This window comes from Cygnus olor, chromosome 8, assembly GCF_009769625.2.
Source record: "Cygnus olor isolate bCygOlo1 chromosome 8, bCygOlo1.pri.v2, whole genome shotgun sequence".
NCBI lineage: Eukaryota > Metazoa > Chordata > Aves > Anseriformes > Anatidae > Cygnus > Cygnus olor.
Genome location: NC_049176.1, coordinates 5,523,528 through 5,549,618, shown reverse-complemented (window position 1 = coordinate 5,549,618; position 26,091 = coordinate 5,523,528). Strand labels below are relative to the sequence as shown.

At 36.6% G+C, this 26,091-nt stretch overlaps 1 protein-coding gene across 1 annotated transcript in view; it reads left to right on the top strand.

Moving 5' to 3' along the window:
- The window catches only part of VAV3 (vav guanine nucleotide exchange factor 3), a 167,980-nt gene that overhangs the window by 76,102 nt on the left and 65,787 nt on the right, over positions 1-26,091 (top strand). The window contains exons 10-17 of the mRNA XM_040566157.1: positions 172-267; positions 1,922-1,990; positions 4,369-4,455; positions 4,946-5,031; positions 5,408-5,537; positions 5,835-5,944; positions 23,093-23,194; positions 25,726-25,826. Coding sequence (XP_040422091.1) covers positions 172-267; positions 1,922-1,990; positions 4,369-4,455; positions 4,946-5,031; positions 5,408-5,537; positions 5,835-5,944; positions 23,093-23,194; positions 25,726-25,826 — 781 coding nt within the window. The remainder of the gene's footprint in view (positions 1-171; positions 268-1,921; positions 1,991-4,368; positions 4,456-4,945; positions 5,032-5,407; positions 5,538-5,834; positions 5,945-23,092; positions 23,195-25,725; positions 25,827-26,091) is intronic.

The window sequence follows — 26,091 nt, the reverse complement described above, 5'->3', positions numbered from 1 at the left end:
TAGCTTTTATTGCCATATCAACTATTTTCTTCTTCTTGATATTCTTTATTTCAAGTTTACTACAGTTGGTTGGCCAGTATATTATTTGGAATTACCCTATATACATTTATTTATATGTATATAGAGTTTATATAACTCTAATCTTTAATCTGTTAATGTGCTTTGAACTAGGAATGTTCCAAGAGGGCCAATAATGGGAAATTCACATTGCGGGATCTTTTAGTGGTTCCAATGCAAAGAGTGCTGAAATATCACCTACTGCTCCAGGTATGTGTGTGTACATATATATATATTTATTTAGTTTTTAGGGGCTGAGAACTAAACAGTGGTTTGTTTATCATCAGTTGTTTATAAGAATGAGAGCTAAAAGCCTTTATCAAGGGGAGGTGACTGACATTTTTATAGATTTGAGGCTTATTTGCTATGAAATAAAATCCAGTCAAGTGCAGATTTCCTTATGGAGATTGTTCTTTGGAGCTGAAGCACATCTGGGGAAGATGAATACACCAGAATTGTTTCCCTAGTATCTGAACCTTTCATTCTTGGTATGTTTGAAATGGTTAGTAGCACCAAACTATAATCATTGTGCTTTTAAATGTGGACCATTATCCCTAAAAGGAAGCTGAAACCATACTGACAGCATACTTTTAAGATGCTTCTTGCTGTCATAAATTACAATAAAGCCATATTTATTTTGAAATGCTTCTTGTTATAACCCACAAAGCGTTAGCTTTCACAGTTAGTCCTGTAATAAGGGTGGAGAGTCTTATAATTTAATTTGGTAGCTGTGCCAGGAGACTCATTAGTTCAGCTGCAAAAGAAATGTATTACTCTATTAGACTGTCAACCCTGCTGATGCTTGTAAATGTCCTTTTAAAAAGATCTACTACTTGCATGTGAAGCATAATTTTGACTCTGTGGAGCAACATACATTTGTATATTAAATTTTTGAAATATTTCTAAGTCATCAATGTTTAGATCAACAGCAAGTTGGAACAAAATGAATGGTAAAACGCTTTTTAAAAACTTAGCTCTGTGTCGTAAATTTATCAGCCTGTATATTATGAAAAGATGATAACAATATGTCACTATGTCCTAATGTTTGAGATAACATGAAATAAGTTTGCATTGTACAAGAAATATTTTATAGACTTTGAAAGAAAAAAATCCAGTAATTCTGTTGGAAATGTAATGTGAAGTACAAATACTTACTCCTTTTTTTTCTAGGATTTTAGCAAGTATTTGTTACCTAGAATGTACAATTTCCTTAAATTGTAAGGAAAAAATCTGTTTCCCTAAGAGGTTACTTTTTCACTTCAGGAAAAAAAAAAAAAAACTAAAAAAAACCCACACTTTTTTCCAAATGGAAGGTGTCTAAAAAAAATCTTTAAACATTTACATGTGATGTAAATGTGTCTTTTGAGTCTTTGAGTCAGCTTTATCTGCGTTACAATGAAACAGTAACTTCTTTTAAGTAGCTGCACAGTTTTGCTGAGATCTTAATGCCAGCATACATCCCTGTCTGCAGACAGGTATGTACATTGGAAAGGGATCATATGCTGTATGGCAATCAGCAAATGAACTTGCATGTTTACATGTGCTTTCAGCATGCACATGCTTTAATGATCTGATTGGCAAGTTTTAAGTGACACACAGACCAAATTAACTTTGAAAGATTGTTCGTTAACACCACAATCAGTGTTTAGGCTATGCTGTTCTTAAATCTTGCTAGTTGTCTCTGCGCAGTCTCCACTCAATTATAGGTGGTCAGTATAGAGAAGAAAATGTGAATTCTTGGGTTGTGTTTCCTGTTTCTAGGTTTCTTTGGGGGGTTAGGAGGGATTGGGCAAGCATAATAGCTTCAGTTGTTGTTCAAACTGTCAGACAGCAGGTGAAAAGTTGTAATTACTCTTGTCAACAGGAGCTGGTAAAGCACACTACTGATACCATGGAGAAGGCAAATCTAAACTGGGCACTTGATGCAATGAAGGTAAGCATTCATGTCAATGAAGTATTTATATCCATGTTGGCAGTTAAAAGGGTAGTTCACAACTATATTTTCCTGAAGAGATGATCTTCACAGCAGGTCAAATAGATGTTTTCTCAAGTCACTGTGAACTTCGTGAGTACATTAGGGCAAAGTATATAGTTGAAAGCTTTGCGGAAGTCTTTAAACAAATTCAGTAACTTTCTGAAGTGGAGTGTTTATGAATGGAGCTTCCTCATTTCAGTTTACTTTTAAAAAATCAATTTGATGTCATGTATTGAGGTAAAAAGCAGGTGTTTCAATGATGCTGGTCTGACTTCGAAAATGTAGAAATACTTCTACCATGGTAAGCCAATTCCTAATCATGGTCAGTGGTTTCCCAGTGAGGTGTAGATATTCTCTTCCTTACAAGAATCACAGACTTTCCTGTGTCTTAGTATGATCTCTGTCTTTATCTTTGAAAACATTTGTATCTTTCTGGAGGTACGGGAGTAGTACCTGCCCCTCTACAAGTGGCACAAACAAATGGTTTCTAGAATAGCAGTACTGCCTTATATTACGTTGTGTTCCTCTGCACAGTGTAATTTCTGCTTCATTTAACTTTAACAGACATGAATTGTGCAATTCATGTTGGTGAATTGAGTTTTTCTTCCCTCCCTTGGAGGAGGAAGCTAACACAGCAAAGGTTACGCCTCCTGTTGTAATCTGTAAGGTTCATAGAAGATGCTGAAGTCAGAATAAGTTAGTTTGGGTCACAACATTTTTGGTCTCATTATGTCACTGTCTGAATGCCCAGGAATATGAAGTAGCTCACAAAAGGTGTTTTTGGCTCCCCTTTTTGTCATTCAGTTCTGTGGAGTGAATGCAGAGAGCCACCATGATAATCTCCCAGGTAGATGCCTGAAATGAGGGTGGTATAACATTGCTTCCATCTAGTGGCGATCCATGCGTGCATCTTGATTACTGGTAATTGGTTAGGGAAAAAAAAAAGTTTTTTTCCTCTCTTTTCTTTCCCCTTTGTGTGTGTCATTGTTTTTGGTGATTGGACTCAGAATAAGATTAAAAAATCTCATTTCGGAGTGGTTGTGGCAGTTGTGTCCTGGCTGGCAGAACATAACCAGCCAATATAGTAAATAACACTACGGGAATTAGCATCTCTCATTAAGGTCACAACATTGTTTCCCTTCTCATTTTACTGTATTGTCTCTTAGTAAACTGCCAGAGCAGTGACTGTGCAGTGTAGGTATGTTGCTTCTAAACGCCCTGGTGTGTCTGCTTGAAAGTAATCTTTGGAAAAATATCCTGCTAACAAGGTGGTACTGCCACCCTGGAAAGAAAATTCTGGGAGGAAATCTGGCTGTCGATTTCTTTTTAGCAGCAAGAAAAAAGTTACTTAATTTCTGTACCAACTCTTTTAAGACTGATGTGATGTATCCTGTCTGGTTTCATTTGGGAAACTAGCATAATGATTGCAGCTATTCTTGGATTCTGATTAAAAATGTCTTAGCAAGGTGCATCATTTTTCCACCTTCCAAATTTGTGACCATATTGAAGGATACTGTAAAAGCAAGTTGTGAAGATCAGAATACCTTTTCTAACTGCTGCTCTCGGCATCCCTGACCTCACCAATTACCACTCCTGCTTGTTCCTTATCTCTAGCCATAAACAGAGAAACCCCAGTAAATTGTCACTATTACTCAAGCATGTTCAGAGCTTTTTAAAGGCTTTAGTGAAATGTGTACAACGTATGTTCTGGTATGGGGGACCATAATGATCTCAACCTGTGACTTTAGGTAGTATATCCGATTAAAAGCCTCCTAAAATCTGTGTAATACCTTCTCTCTGCTGTACAACACTACTACTGTACAGTAGCTTCTTCTCTCCCTCCTAATAAGCACACAGACACATGTTTATACCTTACATGCTGCTTTTGAGCAGCATTGCATATGTTTTCTACTATATGCTATTTTTTACCTTCTGTCTTATTCTCAGGTATTGGATGTTGTTGATTGCTTTTTCAGACCATAATTTTGCTGCGTAAATTACATTTCTATCTTTAGTTTTGAAAATAGGACGTTAACAAAATTCGGAAAGTTGGCCCTTTTCTAATATTCAGTATGTTTTCCTCTTTCTTGCTACTGGATTTGGGTTTGAACAGATACAATGAAGAAAGTTGTAAATATGATTTAAGATAAGCAGAGGCTTTTTTCCTTCTATATCTAGGCATACAGATCGGTAACTCTTGAACATGGAATGTATACTTTTTTAAATAACTAAATGTGCATATTAATATGCTTTGGCAAATTTATTTTTAAGTCTGCCTTTGGCTTAAGTGGACTGTTTTGGATTTTTTCCTCCCTTTTCCTGTTGATGTGCTCTAGGACTTGGCTCAATATGTAAATGAAGTGAAGAGAGATAACGAAACGCTCCGTGAAATTAGACAATTTCAACTATCAATAGAGAATTTGGTATGTGATAGTTTGCATTTATACAATTTTTAATAACTTCTGATCAAATACAATGAAGTACTTAATTTTTTTTCCAGTTTCATGTGAGATTATAGTACTCTGGGTGAAATTCAAATGCAAGTATGATTTCCTTGGCCTAGAATGATATAAATATTCACAGAAATACCTGCAGGGATTCTGTGAAATTCCAGTAAATCCGAGCTGGGGGCCTATATGTAGTTAAATGTATTTGTGTAGTTAAATGTTTGTATTTGTACAGTGATTCAGGTGTTTTTGTAATGCAGAAAATGTATCTGTTTGAAGACAAATATGGAATGGACTGATGCCTCACAGTAATTAGTTTAGATGATAATGAGGAAAAGATGCCTTTTTTTTTTTTAAATGGACCTGAAAAGCCCTTTTGTGGGGTGAAAGGAGGGAGTGGTCTAAGATTTGAATGTGCTATCTTACTGCTGTTGCTCTACTGAATCATACGTACTCTTTGTTTCAGAATCACTCCCTCTTACAGTATGGAAGGCCTCAAGGTGATGGGGAAATAAGGATCACTACATTAGACAAACGTGCAAGGCAAGACAGGTGATGGCATGGCTTCTGGTGTTTGTTATTAAAATACCTGTAAAGTGACACTCTCTTTTCAGACTTGAGGTCAGCTTAGTGATTCCTGAGAGCACTCTCATTTCAGTGTGCATCTTAGAGCTCATCACAGTTTAGCAAGTGAATTTGCAAGGTGATTCATGGGAAGCTAGCTATTACGTTATCATGTAAGATCATCTGAGTCCCTTACAAGTAGTAAGTCTCTAGCAAGTACTTCTAGTGTTTCTTCTTCTGTTATTCAGTAGTTTAATTGTTCACCTTGAAAATTGTAAATGCAACAGGAAAACGTTTATAAGATAAGACTTAGGGTGTTGTCTATCCATAGTGTTTTTAACCCTTTTCATGTTGTATTTTTGTAGCATATCTTTTTGTTTGATCTAGCTGTAATCGTTTGCAAACGGAGAGGTGATAATTATGAAATGAAGGAAATAATAGATCTTCAGAAATACAAAATTACAAATAATCCCACTACTGATAAGAAAATAAAAGTAAATATTGATAGTAATTCATGCAAAATGTATGTCTTAGCAGCAGTTCAAACCTTTTAATAAGATTAAGAATTATATACAATTTAATTTCCAAACTTTTATGTATTAACCGCAAGCAAAAATGAATATTTAAGGATTTTAACTTTGCTTGTTCTGATGTTACTAAAACATTTGAGTAAGCCATTCTCAAGTGAACAGAACAGCATAGTGTTTCCAAAATCAGGATTTTTATTACAAAATGTAGAGATGATTTTTTTTTCCATAATTGACCTGTTTATTGCTATTGTTTTCATGCAGTGGTCTTATGGCTTCTACCTCATTCATATCCAAGGTCAAAATGGTTTAGAAGTTTATTGCAAAACTAAAGATTTGAAGAAAAAATGGCTTGAACAATTTCAGATGGCTCTGTAAGTATATATATATTTTTAAGTAAATCATGTCTTCTCAAGTCTAAGGATGTCACTTAATTTAAGCTGAGCTACTCACATATTTACTTTTTTATACAGACTAGTTACCTGTTTTATTTGACTTTCTCAAAATCAATAGTGCTTGCTGACTGACATCTTCATGAACAGAGTATTTCCCTGAAACTCCTCTTGGAAAAGAAAGAGGGCACTCTAGGCTATGTATTACTTCACAAATTTGCTGCAAAGACAGTTTCAGGAATATTGTCTTAAGCAACAAGGGGAAAACATCAATTATTTTAGCAATAAATATCTAACGTAGTGGTGACTCTTTTCCCCTTACGTTAGTGTTTTGATTAATTGAAATATATTTTTGAGAAGTGATGCTGATGATTTAAGGGAGAGGATTCTGCCATTTTTCCTAGTGGCTTTTAACTAATCTATTCTTTAGTATTTGGAATAAGTTGCTCAGCTTATTACATCTTGTTTCAAAAGGCTGATTTTCTTTGTATATTTTGAACTGAAAGAAGCAGTCTGCTTTAGACTTCTTGAAAAGTTGTTCACATGTAGCACTGCAGATTACATTATTGTTATGCAGCATGAGCTTTATTTCCATTTCTGATTCTTGTTGGAAAGACAAACATGATCGTCGACACCTCAGGTATTCTGATTAATTTAAAACATGTAAACAAGGGAATCAGATGATAAGGTGATGCTTGCCGTACTTAAAAAAAAAAAAGAGTGAGGGACAGTGAGATATACCGAGTGAAAACAACAGAATTAATCAAGACTGTTTTGGATGTGATTGCAAAGGTATGTGGAGTGGGGAAAAAAGGCTGCTATGAGCTGATACAACTGAAACTTGCTTACAAGCTAAATGTATTTATTTAAAACCTTAGTGGGATGACTGTTAATGATGTAAATGTGAATAGAAGCGGGGAGAGCCCAAGCTGGACAGATATTATGAGGCCCTCTAACCAAAGTTCACATCTTGCTGATTTTAGCAAAGACAAAATGGCATATTTTGGCAAAAAAAAAAAAAAAAAAAAAAAAAAAAAAAAACTGGATAGCAGAGTGGGGAATGGGAAGAGGCTTTATTTGTATGTGTGCAGAAAGCCAAGTGCTTCACCTTTTCCTATCTTTCTGACTGCTCTCTCTGCTGCACTTTTTAAAATGTCATTATTGATATTTACTTAAACGTAGATAGAACATGTATGAAAGGCATGGGGAACTTAGATTTAGCAGCTTTAGCATTGCAGCTATTGATCACTCTTCAGGCTTCCTGTTTCTGACCTGTGCGCAAAAAATCCCACCCAGTACAGCAACAAAAGTCAGTTACGGAGAGCAGTAAGAATTATGTTTTTTCCCCATGAGTATGTCCTCAGATATTCCCAAATATCATTACGGTTGTGTGCAGGTTGTGCACCCATTTTCATGCCCTCTGCTCTTTGCTCTCTGGTCTCCAGTGCCCTCAGGTTCTGTCCATCACTCTGCGTGCAGGGGATGTGCAGCTCCTCCACGACTCCTGGTTTGAGAGTCTGAGTCTCCCTCTCATGTGCCTCATCCACCTTCCTTCAGTGCTGTTTGCAGCCGGTGGTTTGGGACCTGCAGGGCTGACAAGTTGATGTGCTACTCTTTCTTCTTGGGCAGGTGGAGTTTCTCACTGAAAATGAGCATTGTGGTGCCAGCCTTGTCTTGCGTGGATGTATGTCCCTCTCGTAAACCCCATACCTCTGGGTTAGCGTCTTCCTGCGTGATTCAAGGCTATAACACAGAGGCAAGGGAACTGGAGCAGCAGGGTTGTTGTGGGTCAGGGCTGAGGTGTAACGTGATATAGGGGCGTGATTTGCATTAGCCAATTCTTTTGCTCCATTTTATTTTATAACCACTTGGATTAAAAAGAATCTGGAGCTTTGGTGCTTCCTGAAGATTTTATACATTCCCCCAGTCTGTTATGGTTTTTTTGACTTGATAGCATATTTCCCACTGCAGCTCTCCCAAAACGTATGGGTGTACATAGCAATAATTATATTCTGATATGTACTGAGGCACAGGAGTTTGTATTTGGGAATAAACAACATGACGTATTTTGTTCTGCAGGTTTCTTTGATTTGTTGTTTTCAGGGGTCTCATGGCCTGCTGTGTAGGATAACTATTCTAATGTGAATCTATTCTGAAAAGTAGCCATGATTAGAATTATGCTATTATTCATCATACTCAATTAGCATTGGTACTTTTATGGGCAAGATACTTCTTGTACTTGAAAATTTTACTGAGACTGCAGAAATAGCACAGTTGAGAGTGGATGGATTATTAAGATACTTGCTTATTAAAAATGATGTTGTTTACTGAGTTCCAGACAGAAATTTCAATGCAGTTTTGTTGCCTTATTGATAGCATTCTGTATGAAATCAGGTCTCTGTAAGTGTTAATCCAAGAACATAACAAGAGAACAAATTGGGATCTCATTTTTAAATTAAGAATGAGCCTTGTTTCCACTAGAATGTTTTTTTTTTTGCATAACTGTTAAATAGTATGCAATTTTACTTTTTTGTAGGTTAGATGTTTGTATCAGTGTAGGAGCCACTGTGATTATAGTTATATTGCTGAAAAGGCACTTACTGTACAGATACCTTACTTCAGTTCCTGAACCTGTGAATGTATTTCAAGAAAAGCGCTGTTTAAAAATCTTTTCAGTGTAGACAAGCCCTAAATCCAGTGAAATGTGTTGAATTATTCTTTTGCTGCTCTGGTGTAACTGAGATGAGAATTCGTCTCTGGGTATGGAAGGCTTCTGTTATTGATGAAGTATGAAATAGGAGAACACTGCTTTGCAGGCTGGGCTTAGTTTCAGCTTGGAGGGCAGGAATACATTAGGCACATTTGATATGGAAAATCTTTTGAAGGAAAGATGAAATCCCAGTGCAATTTTTGAGTGCTATTTTTCAGACAAGCTAACTAGTAACTTTGTAAGAAAACTATTTTCACAAATCTATGAAAAATACCACTTGGCTTGCTTTGTTGTTACTGTAGTATGTGGTGAGGTGTTCCTCATGAGGGAGGTTGGGTCTACAGTTGGTTACTGCTTGTAAGAAACTGAGTAAGTTTGTATTAATATGGCAGTTCTACTATATACATCTATTTGCTGTTTTCCTGAGACTTTATTGCTTTATTTAGAAAATACATAATACCACAAACCCATAATTATTTTTCCTAAGACTTTCATAAAGATGATTAATGGGGCCACTACTTACACTACATTCTCAGCAGCAGTGGCACTGTAACACAGCAGCACTGGTGCTGTTGACCGAAGGTGAGGCTGGGTCTTCTCCTGCCCTCCCCCCCCCCCCCCCCCCCCCCCCCCCCCCCCCCCCCCCCCCCCCCCCCCCCCCCCCCCCTTTTTTTTTGGATGTATATATAATTTGTACAAACTTCAAAATTGCCAGTTAGCTGGAAGCACTAGATCATCGTAAAGTGAAGCAGGATATTGAGGCAGCACAGTCAACATTGTAGTCAAGCTCCTGAAGCTAAAGCTTTGGACTGTGAATTTGAGAGGTTTTCATGAAGTTAGCAGAGACCAGTGGAGTGAGTTTTAGCAGTAGCCTGGGTATTTCGAATGGATTAGTTCACTCTTGGTGTGTCCGTTCCCTCTCATTTGTGTGAGTGGAAGTTTGGCACACGCAGCGAGAGCGTAACTGCTAATTGCCTCAGAGGAGCTGCTTAGCAGCAGTAGTGGTTAATTCAAGCAGTTGCTACTTTGTTCTTGGAACTCTATTAATAATAGATGAGCTTATAGCTGTATGGGTAAATAAGCACCTTTTTATAGATAGTACTGCAAAGACCTGTTGCACTAGATGTGGAACCTTTGTTTAATCTAGAATGTGAAATAGCATTGGTTTAAATGCAGTCATTCCATATTCAAGATAATAATAATAGGAGGAGCATAGAGCTAAATTACTGCACCAAATTACTGAGCCACACTAGAGATGATGTGTTAAGAGAAAGTTTGTTAGCAGTGTGATAGTGCATGGTTTATTTGCTGTAGCCAAGCCATTGAAACCTCAAAAACAGGTTGCAACTGTCAGACACAACTTTGATAGATTTTTCTAGTAACATGTCCCATCTAATCTGTTCTTTTCTCCTGCATGTAAACAAACAAACAAAAAAACCCACACAAAAACCCAGAAGAATCAGAACGAATTTGTCTCATAAAAAAAATTACATACGATATTTGACATTTCAGTGTTACTCAGCTGATAGTAAAAGATAGCAGCACTGGTTGGTATTGCTTTTTCCTAGAAAGTTCTCCTACAGATGCTTTTTTCTTTTTTAAAAAGAGACTAATATCTTTATTAATGAATTTCATGCTAATTGTTCTTTATTAAAAGAAATATTTGAAAGTTGAAGTTCTCTTCCTGTATTGTATGAGCATACGTTCCTCAGCTGTACTGCTTTGTCTTTGGAGCTACTTACTGTGCTAATTATCAGGGTTAATTCCTTATGTGGCAACTGCTTTTCTTGTCATTGCTGTGATGAGATTCATTTTTTTTTTCATTATAAGATGAACGAACAAATACTGATATAAAAGATGTGAATTATTATGTCTCATGGGGACACTGAACATTTTCTTCAACCTACTAAAATTTCTTTGTGCCTAGTTGGTTAACGCTTCTTGATCGCCATAGAGCATGGAGCCAGGTGTATGAGGTTGTCCTCACAATGGCATTAGAGACCTTTTTCTTGAAAGGCCATGTATTAAATTTTCACACTGACTTAATATCTGAATCCATTAGTGTAATACAGTATGCCGTATCTTATGCTGGTTTGTACTGAATTCAGTTTGTAATCATGACGTGTAGTTTGCTAATTGAATTAAGTCTTTCTCTGGTTTCTCATTGTGCTTTGTAATCTGCTCTAAAAATGGCCATCAGCAAATTTGGCTTGAGTATATTTTACTAGATAGGAACATGTTATGCAGAAATGCACTTTAAAATGAAACCAAAGAAGAATTTAGGTTGGAAGGGGTGTGTGGAGATTGTCTACTTCAGTCTCTAGCCCATTGCAGGGCTTAGGTTGCTTGGGGCCTTCTCTGCTTGAGCTTAGTACTGCTGAATTTCAAGATGCACTGAACCAATATTGCAAAGCCTCATGCAACAGTGTTGTAACATGCCTTTTAATTAGGCTTTACTCAACATCTTTCACAAACTAAAAAGTGTGTGAAACATCTTGCAGACAAACAGGCCTTTTAAAAAGCAACTAGTTAAAATTTCACTTTCAGAAGTACTATGATTGTAGTTTCTGCTTTGACATTGTTAGTGAAATCGCAATATTAACATCATCCCTGAAACATCAGTGGGAAACCCAACATCATTATAGTGATTAGTGTACACATTAATTGCGTGGAGTTAATGAATCTGATTTTTTTTTAGTTTTACATTCATAGAGCTTTTTCACATTTGAAAGCTATATAGTCCTAAAAAAAACAACAAACAGAAAACACAAGACCTCCACAAAAAAGTGGTTTTTAATCTTAACTATTTTATATTAAATTTTTACATCACTTAGAGTTTGTGCAGCGGGTCAGGTACCATCTAATACATTCTTGAAAAATTGTTTCAATTAGACATCAGTTCAAACTGTTTAACTCAAGGGAAGCAGAACAAATCATCTGATTGAAAGGAAATAATCCTGAGATTCAGTGGTTCTCAGACTTGATAGGTGTGTGTACAACATTTTAGATTAGGCAAGCTACATAAATTGTAGATAGAGCTCATTGGTTTTCTAGATTTTATAGAAAACTAATATAAACCACAGAGTAGGTGAAAATTGTTCTCTTACCTATTATTTCCAAATTTGCTTTGCACTCTGTGACTAATGACATTGGTCAGATTCAGCTCAAATAGATCTGTTCCCTCAGATAGAGCATTAATAATGCATATGCATTAAGACTCCTTCTGAGAGAATATTTGAGCTCTGACATATTGAACACTGACAAATTAAAGCTTTCGTATCAGGGTACTTCAAAAACCTTAGATACCAGTTGCGTTTTTCAAATAGCCTGGAAAGGGTTTCTCTTATACCAACCTCGAATAGGTGGTTACCAAAGCAATAAACAAACATTTGCCATTCTTCTCCATCAGTATAAATATTTCAGTACTGCAAAAATGATTACGAAGTTCTTGTCTGCCAAAGAAGAATGGCTGCCTGTTCTTTGCTTAGATTCCAGTTGTTTGTGATCAAGTGTTTTTCAGGGTTACAAGCAACCATTCACAATATATTTATAGCTATGTGATTTGTTTAGATTATTCCGGGCACAGCAAAAACCGTGTGAAGATTCTGCATATGATTAAGAGTGCAGTGTAAGGATAGCACAGAATGTGAAAGCAAAACAATTTATGAAAACAGTGTGTAAACACTTGGAGATAAATATACTTTGATACTGTATCTTCTGGTTCACAAAAATAGATTTTCCTGTCCTTATGTTTCCACAAATTACCTTATAACATGTGAGTTATACTACTATGAAAATTAGTAAGCATTTCATAAACTTGAATATCAGCATGAGTTAAGACTGCAGTGATACCACATCATAAGACTTAAGTACCACTGTCTAAATACTGCTTTTGTGTAAGGTGTTTTTTTTTTTCAGTCTCTAAACATGTAATGCTGATTTTGTCCTGATACTTCGACCATGTGAACAAATGTCCTAGTTCCTCCCTGCAAACCCATGCTATCCTTTTTGCCTACTTAGCAGATTTAGGTGTTTGTCCTGCAATTCACAGATTTGTGGTCCTATACAGACTGTAGTTTTACATTTTCTACACCAAAACAGACACTTATATTCATTAAACGTGAATCTGTGATAGAACATCTGATGTTTATCACAGTGAGCAGCTAAAGTTTACAAATCCAAATTTACATAATGCTCTTGTAAGACTCAGCCAGTGATATTTAAAGTATATGAAGTACTTACGCTTTTGATTACAAATAGTCAAGTGTGACAGAGCTTTGTTCGTATCAGGTGGTGGTGTCCATACACCTTATAATGAGAATAGATTAGCTCAAAGCAGTCCATCTCCCATACTTTTCAGGGAAGAAGCTGATAAGGACAAAGGAGAGCCATTATCTTGTTTGAAACAATGCATTACAGTTCTAAAAAGTTAACATGATGATTTCTTTGATCTCAGAAAAGCTACTCATCATATGATCAAGTAAGTAAATTTCCTAGCAAAGTCTTAGAAGTTGTGCGTTCTTGATCAAAAGCACAATTTACTTGTGATATGGTTAATTTAATTATATAACATGTATTCTTGATGGAGACTCTTTGATGTGACAAACCAGAATGTCTGAGTATTAACATATGGAGGATTGATTGATTGATTAATTCAGTAAATATCTTTTTCAAAGATGGTTCTGAAATATAACAGCCTATCTGGAACAGGGAAAATAAATTAGCTGTAAGTAATCAGTGTTGCTGCTTGAGGAGAGAAGGTGGAAAAGAAGCTGAAAATCATCCTTTGGAAAAAGGCATCACCCACCTCTAGTGAGAATACCCTTTAAGAACACTATTTCCTTTTCATCTTTTTACAGTTAATTATAAAATCCTTGTAAATACCCAAATGATTTATTTGTATTTGTGTCCCTGCCCTTTTGCTTGGTTACTTGATTACACAGGTGCCTTTCTGTTAGATGCTAGCATGTTGTATGAAGTGGTCAGTTGAAATGGTGATAATAGCTCAGCCACCAAGTTTCATGTGGAAAGAGAGGATATGTAAAATGGCTCTGCTGTTTGTGGGCAATGTGATTCTTAGGGAAGTCTGCATGACAGAGCAGGAACTTTTCATGAAATTTTTCATAGGCTTTGCTGAAAGCTGTTTGTCGTCTTTGACAGTAACATACACGGTTTTCTGATTCATAAAAATAAAATGGATAGAAATTAAAACACTTGGAAAAAGTGGCTAACATCTGCCATATTTATTGGCTTACTAAATTTTCTAAAGTTTTCTAAGATGCATCCAGTTGACATGGCTAACTTCTAAGGTGTATAAAACTTTGAAAGTTGGTCATTTGAGCAACTAAGTAGGAATTTTAACTTAGGCTGAGTCCTTCTGTAAATAACTTCTGATGGCAGTTAATAACTTTGGCTGATCTAGGTTTGATGCATTTTCTGTGGTGTTGTCAACTATTAGTCTAAGTGAAAACAGAATGAAAATTTCTAGCATCTGTAGCTGTTAATCTGTGCCGTTGTCTTAGTAGGCTATATTGCATGATTACTGCATCAGATTTCTTGTCACAGATGCTTGAAAATGTTCTTTAGCAGTTTGTGCTCAGGGTGTCCATAATACTCAACTGTTCTGTTTGGAGCATTTTAAATTCTTATAAGCATAACATGGAGCGCAGAATAATAGCAGCTCTAAAATGCAAAGGTCTAAATCAGGGTTGAGAGTCTAAGAGAGTTCAAGGTATTGAGTTTTATCTGAGCTCCCTGTAGTATTTCTTCTTTTAATACTTAAAACAGTTTTGATTCACTGTAGACTCCTTAGCTGATACTTCATGCACCTGCTTATTTGTTATGCCTCAGGGCTCATGGTTGGGCATACATACATTTAATGATTTTTCTAAAGCCATGTTTTAATTGGATGGAATGGCTACTCGTTTTCAAATATAATACACTTTTGAAATTATGGGATATTTTGCATACATTGCATACAGTCAAATCTTGTGTAACTTCTTCTGATAAGATTGCATTTCTTGAAGTGACCGATATGTGAAAAGGAGCTTCAAAACCTAACCTAAATAGCATTAATATTTAAAAACAAAATACAACAAAAACCTGGCCCCTCTCCCCTGATTAAGATATAACATCTTTTTCCCTTTTGGTGGAAAACTGAAAGTTGTTAGTCTGAGAACCTGTGGCTCTGCTGGACAGCGTGTTCCCAAACCAAGAGCACCCATAACAGTGTGTTTTCTACTTTTCTTGGTCACACAGAAACGTGCTTGTGAGATTGCTGTTCTGGGAGGAGAAGGTTCCTCTTCTATCCAAGTTGTCTGTCCCACTTAGCTATGATCATCTGGAACAACATATTTGGACTTTAATCATGGAATCATAGAATGGCTTGGGTTGGAAGGGACCTTAAAAATGATCTAGTCCCCCGCCACGGGCAGGGATGCCACCCACTAGATCAGGTTACCCAGGGCCTCATCCAACCTGGCCTTGAACACCTCCAGGGATGGGGCATCCACAACCTCTCTGGGCAACCTGTTCCGGTGCCTCACCAACCAGAGAGTGAAGAATTTCCTCCTAACATCCTCCTGAGAAAAGTGACTCCATTCAGTCAGTGTTTACAATGCTTTTGCTTTCTCTGTGTCTTGTAACAGAAGAAGCGATCTACTCGGCAGCGTCTAGGTCAGCACCTGCTCTTGTTGTTACCCTGTCTTGTTTTGCTGCTAATTCACTTTTGAAAGGATCTTGTTCCATCCATTTGCAAAGGGTCACTTACTCGTTTGTCTGAGTTGGATGTATTTTTTTTTACTCTTCTATATATGCTGCAATTCTTGCAATGACTCATATATATGCTTTGCATGGTGGAAAGGTGATGCGCAAAAATCTGAGGAATATCAAATTTCTCTATTTTTTTTCTGTAATAGTTATTTTTTTCTTTCCCATTTAAGAAAAATAAATTTAGATTAAAATTACTTGGAGTCTGGAAGGGGAAGTTGAGTTGTTAATTAAGTACTCCAGAGAAGCAATTTTTCAGCTTTAATTGAAATGTTTGTAATGAGTAGAAGCAACACCTTCCTAGAGGCCTTGACCCAGGGAAGGAAGGGGAGGATCTGTACAGGTCTTAATTGCCGAAATCTAGCTAGTATTGAAAAGCTGCCAAGGAAGCAATTAGAAGAAACGGCCCTCAAAATGCAGTGAAAGAGATAGAAGAACCAGTCACTAGTGGAGAACAGCAGCGGACCTCACAGGCAGATGGCTTAAACCACCGTTTTGAGCTGATAGTGTTAGAGGTAATAGTGAATAGATTTAGAATAAAAGAGATGTTTTTTCTTTGTGTTGTTCGTAGGGGCCTTCATTTAACTCCTGTGCCTGCAGAATATACTCCATGATGGTAGACTTGCTGCTTGCTCTGCTGCTGTGTGACTTACTGTCACGAGTGCTGCATGAAGAGTTTGGTACCCATAACCAAGAGGCCAAAGACCCCAAATTCTAGTTGCTTCTGCTCTTTACGTTTTATAATATCCGTCTTTCTCTTGTATGCTCTTTTCCAGAAGTCATGCTTGCATTTCATTAATTTCTTATTTAAAATTTAAACTTCCTATAAGAATTTAATTAGTCTAATCAACCTAATACTTCGAATTATTCCTTTCCTATATTTCTGTTAATTTGTTGGCAGCCAGCAGGCTTTCAGTAATATGCGCACGAAAAATAAACTTCAGACAATAGTTCTTAAAGTCTCTGAGGCTAAAACTGAAATATCTGAAGGGCAGATCTACCTTGAAGGATCTCCAACAGAAGTAAAACATCCAAGGGAAGATCCAGTCAGTATGTTAGAATTTGTGAAGTAAGGATTTTTCATGGTGTGTCTTCAGAAATATCACCTTCGTGGAAATGAAGACTGGGATGTTCATGTCCCTGTTCTCCATGTGGGGAAAATGGGAGGAGCTACAGTAAGCTATTTTAGCCTTCCTTTATTTAATCTCTTGGGTTATGTTATCCATTGTAATTATATATTTAATAATTGCATACTTAATTTTAGAGAGTGATGTAAGAGAGTTTTGGGGGCTGAAATTTTAGTACTTTTCTTGGTGTATTTATTTTATAAGCCTTAACTGGGTAGAGAAAATTAAATTGATGGTAAAAAGAAAGCATATTTGTGCCTAAGCCACTGAGGAAATTTGTTTGTTTGTTTAGCCTGACCTCTTGTTATGAAAGGTATTTTGTATAGTTCATGTTGAAAACAAACAAATGTCAGAAGGCTGATAAAAATTAAACTGTTGCTACATATTAGCCGAATGCCTGTTGTATGCTATTGGTATTCGGGCACATTCTGATCTTTGTTTTCTCAACAGAAAGTGATTCATATTAAGCAAGGAAATACCAGTAACACATCCCATCTAACTTGCTTGGTATTGATGTTGTACTCTTTCCACTGTGTTGTGTATCTTGGAAACACAGACCCGAGACGGTCAAAATTCAGTTTTGTAAAATGAGGCATAGAGTTCATGTAGTTAGATATTTCAAGATTGCCAAGGCTCGTTGCTTTACTTGGACTTCAGTATTAGTGCTTTGTTCATGACATGTTTGTCTTGAAGGTTTGGAGTTACTTCAGGTTTTTGAACTGTTATCCCAACTGCTATAGGAAAATAATAAAAATATAGTTTCAACTGTTGCATTTTATTCGTGTGCGCAATATTATGGTAATTTGAGATGTACCTGTACGTGTGGCTAGATAATCTTGGACTGTCAATGACGTTATTCTGTGGTCAGTCATGTCATTAACCTAGGTGAAGGTGATTACTAGAATGAATTCCCTCTGCAAAAGCTTGAGGGGACTGTTAATAATGTGACACTTTCTGACACTGTTTATAAAGGTGTTGTGTTATGTGGGTGGCTGAAGAAAATGTGGTCTGTGCATCAATTTACTTTTCTGAGAAGTAAGAGTCAACTGCATCACTGCAGATTTGGGGCCTTTTTAAAAGGGGAGTATTTCATTGGCACGATGTCAGCAAAAATGGAGTGCTTAGAAGTCTGATGATATCAGGTGTGATTGTGTAAGTCTCCTGGTAACTTTTTTCTGCCCTGCACTCTCCAAACTTCGCGGTGAGATCTGCCCAGAGCAGGGCTGACTGAAGCAGATGGTCATTCCTTTCCTTCAATGGTGGCTCTGATGGCTTATGCAGGGATAAGAATTGAGTGCCCAATGATGAAGGGGACTAGCAAGACACGCATCTGCAGGTCTCTGGGTTGGTGGTGTAGCAGTGAATTGGTCCCAGTGGGACTAATATTCTGCAAGAAACTTGAAAAGAGAAAGCTTTACTAAAAAGGCTCAGGGGCAGCCCAAGGACGTTGCTCTAGTGACTGGAGTAAATCTGGTTATGGGGATATAGTGCTGTACAGGAGAGGGCACTCATGGTTGTCCCTTACAAAAATTCTGCTGCTGAATTAAGGAGAGAGTTGGAAAAAATTTCTTAATTACAGATTCACTCTGTTTCTGTATTCTGACATTTTGTCCCTGCTAGAGCGTAGGAGTTATAACAACCTGGGGAAAAAGTAGAAGAGAAAAAGGGAAGCTACTTTTGACTCCCCGTAATGTTTGTAAGAAAAAGAGGCAATTTTACAATGAAATAAGGGACAAATCCTCTGTCACTATTTACCTCAGATTAAGTATTGCTGGTATAGGGGTGACTTCCTGCTCCAGATGCTTATCAAGATTTTTCAAAAGCAGCGATGGATAATATGTTCATTGGGATGAACATGGGGCACCCCGTGATAGAAGTTGAGAAGGCTGGACTGGTGACTCCATCCCACTCTGCCTAATGGGAAAGGGACCAAGTTTAAGTCCTAAATCAGATTTTTCTAATATTGGCCACAGAAATTGTTTCAGGTGTATGATAGAATTTTTCTAACAGTTGTGCGTGAGTTCCTATTTATTTTCCTGGCAAGAAATACTCCTTCTCAACACAATATTCTTAGTTCTGAGTTTAAAATTAATACTGGCTTAATATTAATTTTCTTCTGTATCTTGGAACATGCCCGCATGTTGGGAAGTAAGTTTTTTTTGGTATCATGTCATAACAGCTCTCATCTGTGCTCTCAGAGTGTCAGTGTAGGGCTTGAATGCTGTAATGGGCTTGAATGCGAAGTCCTCCTTTATGGTTGGAGGTGACTATGAAAAGTTGTGTGCTGTGCCATGGCTGATGTTTTTCCTTTGAAGTTGCCAGATTTATTTACTATTTTTTAAAACTGAAAAATAGTATATGCTGTTTAGAGTGAAAGGTTTTATGGAAAAAAATCCCGTGGTTCTTGTGGTATGGGCCATGGACAAAAGATGAGTTGTTTTTGATCTCTACTGTGAAACTTTTGTGTGGTATCACAGAAGAGGTATTAGATGCCAAAGTTTTCATATGTTGATATGTATGTATGCTATACGTATATAAATGTTCCGAAGTAATATACCAAAAATGAAAATACCAATCCCCCAGATTTCTTAGGCTTCAAACTTTACGTTAAGAGCAAACTTTATGTTAAGAAACATGTGACTTGATATATACTGCTACAGTGCATCATCGCAGACTGCATCAGCTGTGTGTGACATAGTGTGACTACAAAACTGGATTTGCCATCATGCAGCACGACTGAAAGGTGCTAAATATGAAAGTGTCTTCCTGTCCACAGTTAGCAGTGAAATATATGTATTTAGATAAACCTTTCCTTATTCTACCTCCACATTTACGGTTGTTACAGTTCAATCTTTTTTAATGTCGTTATTAATCTCACTGTATTTTCATTTGCTTTACATTACTCTGCATTCAGAGTAAACATTTTGGATTTTGCACTGTTCTTTTCTACTGTCTTTGTCAGAATATTGACAACTGGAAACTGCTTTCATATAAATGTGACAATTTTTTTTTGAGGGGTAAGGAAATGCGTTCTTGTCTAACATGAAAAATGATGCATCTAAGTAATTAATATTTTTAATACTTATCTCTTTATAAAGAGAATCCTAAGAAATGATGCATATAAAACCAAAGTTTTTGAAATGCGACATTTTCAAATTCAAGAATATATTTCGCTGATATGTGCCCATTCCCATTTTACCTCAAATTGTAGACTACTAGGAGGAATGATCACTAAGAAAACAGGAATGATGCTTCTCAGTGAATATAATGGCATGGTTTGTTTTGAGACTACCGTTTGGAAGTATATTTAAATATAATCCTGTGCCCAATCTTTCTTTTTGTGCAGACTTCTGATTCCTGCTTTCTTGGACAGAATCCTCTGCAATATTCTGAGGCTTTAGTCCCTTCAAGATTCATTTAACGTGTGATTGACGTACTTCAGTGGCATCTCCTTTGCTTTTTTGTTTGTTTTTGCTTTTCTTTTTGGCCTTGGGGTGAGGGGTGGGAACGATATGTTTTGAGTGGTGGAAGGGACAGCAAAATTTAAAAGGCTCTTTGGTTTATGAAGACTTGTTGCATACCCCTAAAAGAGCTGCTCAGATGTAGGTCTTTTAAAAACAGCAGTTCTAAAGGATCTTTGTGCAAGTTTGGCTTTAGCCAGCAAGTAAATACGTGAAGTTCAATGGCAGTGAATTGACAGGAAGTATGAAAGGCTTGTAGGTGGTGAAGAAAATGAGTGTTTAGAAGGAGAATTTATTGAAGCAATCTTTAGAGTAGAATCACTCAACTAAAACCTGGTGGGATTTATAGAACCTTTGAGAAATGATGCATTTATATGATCCTTAAGAACTGAGGAGTATTTGGATCTGAGCTATGCCCTCCTGTAGGCCGTGATGGACAAGGTAAATTTAAGTTTGCATTGCATTCCGAAGTTTGTATTGTATTACACGTTTCCAGTTTATATTTTTCTACTTATACAAACAGGACACATTTACAAATTTTGGTATACAGTAGAAAGCTGAAGTACTAAGTCTGTTCATCGGGATAAACCTTGTCTTGTTTAGGACCGGGTAAGCTAATAGTTTAGTCCATAGGTTAAATAAAACAACTTACTATATTATCGGAAGGCGGAAGGCCTTGTGGCAGCTCCTCTGTGAAGGGACAGCTTCGTTCTTTGCCATTTTAGGACTATGCTTCATTTTTCACTCTCAATAAATTTTTCTAATAGGGGTTGTAAAATAAAACTGAGTGGCTCAAATGTTCCTTTTAATAGAAGTATCAACCCAATGTATCGCTATTGTCCTGTTAATAGGAGGTATATTTTCAGTAGTTTATATGTATTTCGATCTTTGTGGAAGAGTCCTAGGGAAGAGTAGAAGAGAACTTTTACATATGACAGAAACTTAGTCACATAGTTGCGTTAAGCAATTGCATGCAATTCTTTGGTTCGTACTTGAAAAATGGTCACGATGTTAGGATTAATTTTATATGCTTTGAAACGTGATGAGTCTCTGCACATGAGGTGGGTGCTTGTGACGTGGTTTTGCAAGCTATCCTGGTCTGAATCAAATGGTTTAAAGACAAAACTGGTTTAAAAACAGCTTTTGTTGCAATTGTAAGTATTGTGACTCATTCTAGAATTTTCAGCATTGCCTGTAGTGAACTGGGTAGCCTCAGAGGTTTTATCAGACCCTTTGCAAATGTGTTGTGCAATACAGGCCTTGCTCTGCAGAGTTCAGAAAAACAATGCACTATTTTAGGGTTCTTGTTTTAAAAGTTCTTCTGTTTTGAAGATTAATTTAGCCTGATACCTGTACCTTCCTGCTCTGAATAGGTAGTATCTGTGCCTTTTTGAGTAGGTCTTGTAGTACTGACATCTTGCGTAGCACAGCAAGAAGAGACACTAGTGAGCGAGTTAAAACACTACTGTGTGAAAGGCTATTTTCGAGCATAAAAGCAAAATCCCATTTGCTTTCTGAGTATGGTTTCATTTTCAGCACGTTCATTTTCAGCAGGCAGATTAGAAGACTGACCTTTCTGACACTGGGTACTTAAACAGGTTATCTGAATGTTTTTTCATAAGCCTTTTCATTCAGTCCTGGAGAGATTGATGCTTGCATGCTTACTTATTTGTTTCGCTGCAATTTGTGGCTGTTCTGTGTTATAGTCCAAAAGTTATTGATAATACATAAAAATGAAACTTGCCTAATAAGTACCTCCAACTTTAATGCCTGAATTTGTAATTTTGTGTGTCAGGAAAGCTTCTTATCTTTCCTTTTGAGTATTGTAGATTATTCCATTCTTATTCTCTGTTTTTTCCCCGTTTTAATTCCTATGCATCCCGCGTTCCTTTGCTTTTGCAAGAAATACCAGAATTCTATGGAGTCCTAAACATTCCAAGATAAATAATCTTTAAAAATCCATTAATGCGTCCTACATATTTTTGTCTAGGATAGTCTAGCTTAATGTTGTCGAGTATTAAATTATGCAGCTAGCACTTCAGTGGTTCTGTTTTTGTAAGTGTAAGGTAGTTGCATTTTTGTAATTTGAGGATATCATTGAATTAAAGCAAAAGAAATGTCAAATAACTTAAAACTTCCTGTCCCCTCTTTCCTCACGGAAATGTGGAAAATGACAGAAAAAAATGGATTACTTAATAAAATTTAAATAAGCCTGCAAACAGTCACCAGTGCAACAAAATGAGTGGGTCATATTTAACTTAAACTCCCACTTTTAAATGGGATCAGTAGAGATGATAAACAAGAGACAGCAATGGATTAGTGCTTAGGCAAATTAGATGTACGGAAATAAGTCTGCAACTACCGTGTTGCAGTATTTTAGCAGTATAAATAGTGATCTTCTACTTCATTTGTTAAATCAAGGTTGTGTAGCAACAGCTGTAGGCATTGAAGAAGCTCATTTAAGAAACACTAACAAAACCCCCAAATATTTTCTAACTGCTTTTGAATTCGCTCCTGTTATCCAGTGTATTGTTGCATAATTGTGACCTAATTGTCCCAAATTTGCTGCTTATGTTTTTCTAATGGCGTGGTTCTGAAACTGTGAGCTGCTCTTCTTTGTAGATACACATAACAAAATACTTGAGAATGAAGAAGTGAGCGTTCTTTGGGTCTGTAAAATGAACCTACTCAATGAGGATTAAAAAGCAGACTTGTATTTTCATAGAATCGCAGAATATCCTGAGTTAGAAGGGACCCCCAAGGATCCAACTCCCGCTCCATACAGGACTACCCAAAATTTTTGATGTATAGTAACTGTTTTCTAGTTACTGTGATAGCTAAAACAGTTTGGATGTATTTTAAGGATCATGTATGCAAAATATAATGATTCAGACTTCATTTAAAGGTATGTGATAAAGTCCATGTTTTGAGTTCACCTCAGTGATAATCATTGAAGTGTAAATAGAGTTAGTTGTTCACGGATTCAGATTTCCTGCTGTGAATATTGTATTATGTTCTAAATCTTCTTGGTTTAAAACAGATTTTCAAATAATTTTTATTTTAGGTCAAATATACGACCAGACTATGCGGATACAAGCTTTCATGAGTTCAAAATGCATACTTTCAGTCGTGTGACATCTTGCAAGGTCTGTCAAATGCTTCTGAGGTAAGAATTTTAAGCCTCCCCCCCAGTAATATTTGAGTGAAAGTGTGATGAAATACGTGGCTAGCTGGTTACCTCTACAAGATGGACAAGCCATAAAGCCAGTCATACACAGTATGAGTGAGATTTTATAATTAAGTACCAAATATTAGCAGCAGTGCTGTCGAAAGATCAAAACCTGAAGGTACTACCCCATTTCCCATTTGTCAGAAGGCTGCTTTGTCATAATTCTCTTCAGTAAGAATTCCCTTATTAAATAAAGTAATACTCATAAGAGTAAACGATGGCCATTTTATATAGTGTTGACCAGCATGACTGGTCCACAGGTCCCGTAGCTGTAGACCATCAGTCCCAAGAACAGATGGAATATTTTTTTAGAAAGGCAGATGATGAAGATGCTTATAAATGTTTGATATGGGGAGATTGCTTTGTGAAACAGAAAATAATTGTCTCACAAAAGCTCTGCTGAACTAGAAATATGTAGGCAAATTAAAGACAGATGTTACAAAGCTAGATAAATGCTAGTAGACCACAAATTCTTCCATGAGCGAGGATTTGTAAGACTAACTTGAGCTGAAAAAAAACTTTTCTTTCTTTCCTCTGAAGTATGTGCATGTACATGCACATCTGTGGTTTCACATGGATTACTTGAGCTATCTTTAAGCTACCTGTATTTCTGTAAACACAGTATGTCTAATGGTCCAGATGTATATATTGAACCTAAGTTTCATAGTGTAAGCTGAAGTTGCAAAAGCTCTGTAAACTTGGCCAGTTCAGGTGCTCACGTTGCATATTGTTGATGCTAAAAAACAAAATGTAGCCATAGCCTTTTAAAAAGGGTGTTTAAAGCATAGGTTGTGTTTTGTTAAGCACAGGTGTGGAGGAATACAATAACCTCATGTATGTTCCTTCTTGCCTTTTTTTCCTTCAGCAACCTCTTTTCTGAACAGTTTTATTGACTTGGATTCTGAGATTTTTTTTAGATGATGCTTTGCTCAATGCAGTAAGGTCTAAGTGACTATGAAGAATGCTGCAGACATCCTGAATTTAGAGATGGCATGCCTAATTTTTAATTTGAAGCAGTATAGTTGAGTCATTGTCTCTGTTACTGCACTGGCTGCTGTTGCTGAGAAACGGTTGTCTTGATTCCAGGACACAGGCTGCATGATCCTGCATGGTTCTGCACAGGCATGCCAATTTGCTCCACGATAGCTTAGGTACCCCTAGGTGCTACTTAGTGATATGTAGACGTGTTCCTGGATACCCAAGTAGTATTGAAAGCATACTGGGTTTACGGTCCTAAAATGGCTAAATAATTTTTGAAAGGAGATTGTCACTTTAAACTTGAAAATACTAAACAGAATGGCATGTAAATACTTCAAACAAGGTTTGAACCTTTGTGCCTGATCTTTCTGAAGTGGGGATAAAATGTCAGCCTTAAAAGCATCTATAGGGGTGGATAATTTTGTCCTCTGCTCTTATGTAGAGTCTCGTATTCCTGTGTAGCAATAAGAAAAAACAAAAACAGAACAAAGTGGATTAAAATATTTTTATATTTGTTTGTCTCTAAGCTTCTGTATTTTGATACTTAGAAAATTAATGTGCTTCTGAGTTTAATAAAATAAAGGCAATTAATTGAAGTCTAGTACCTGTTGTAGTAAATAGCAGTTGCTGCATGTTGCATTCAGGTTAAACTTGTCCAGTCCTGTGTTCCATATATGAAACTTGATTTTCCTTTGAAGCTGAAGATGTCATGTTAGACTAGGATGTGTAATCACTCCAAACTGGTCAGGATAATCTTGGAGACAGCCAAGTCTAATGTGAAGATTAAGCAGACACATCAATAGGTGGAACTCATGTAATTGCTCAGAAGTACATGTAAAAGACTGTTAGCCCTTTTGTGGATTGTACCTGAGAGAAAAGCAACACGCAAATCTGAAAATATCTCAGACTCAGATTCGGATTTTAGTTCATTAAGGGGAATTGGAGAACATTTCGAGTAAGGAAAGTTACTCCTTAGCAGGTCTGAATGTTAACCGAAGTGTACCCAAATAGCTTATTTTTTATTTATTTAATGGACATTTTTAAAGTCGAGATATTTGTATTGGAGCCTATAAAATCCTTAGTACTTAAACATATATTCATACTTAAGGCTTTCCCAAAATGGATCTATTCTTCATGTTGTCTGAGCGAATTCCCATTGAAATGAAACAGAGTGTAGCTGTATGGTAGGATAGATAGATAATGGTACAGTTTCAAGTGTGCTGTGCCAGAGTTGCTTTGGGCTAAATAGGAATGAAGATAGTTATTCTATCAGTAGTTCAGAGGAACTATCTGGTGTTATTTTGAAATGGCTAGCAGTGACGAAAAGCTGATGAGCTGCTTCTCAGTTGTTGTCGCTGTTTCTCGGGTCTTTAAGGACTATCATTATGCAACAAGGCAAATGGCTTCTAATATCTTCTGCCATGTCTCTTATTTCTTTATGCATGGAATTTATCACTTCTAATGTATCACTACCTAATTTTATTTTACAGGGGAACATTTTATCAAGGCTATTTATGCTCTAAGTGTGGAGCTGGAGCACACAAAGAATGCTTAGGAAGATTAGACAATTGTGGCAGAGCTAATTCAGGTGGTAAGTCATTTTTATTGTTAGAATACCATTTTTAATTAGGACATAAAACTTGCTAGATATAATTAAGGTTTAATTTACCCCTAATTTGTGTTATTGTAACATACATGCTTGTGAAACTACCATTTATAAGTACAATTAGAATTGCATTTAGAATTCATGGGGACTTTTATTCGTACTAAACTGAGTTGTTAAAAAGCGCAAGAGAGTGAACTGTTATAGGTCAAACCCAATTTCTTTGTTGGTGTCCTGTGTATACAAGAAATAG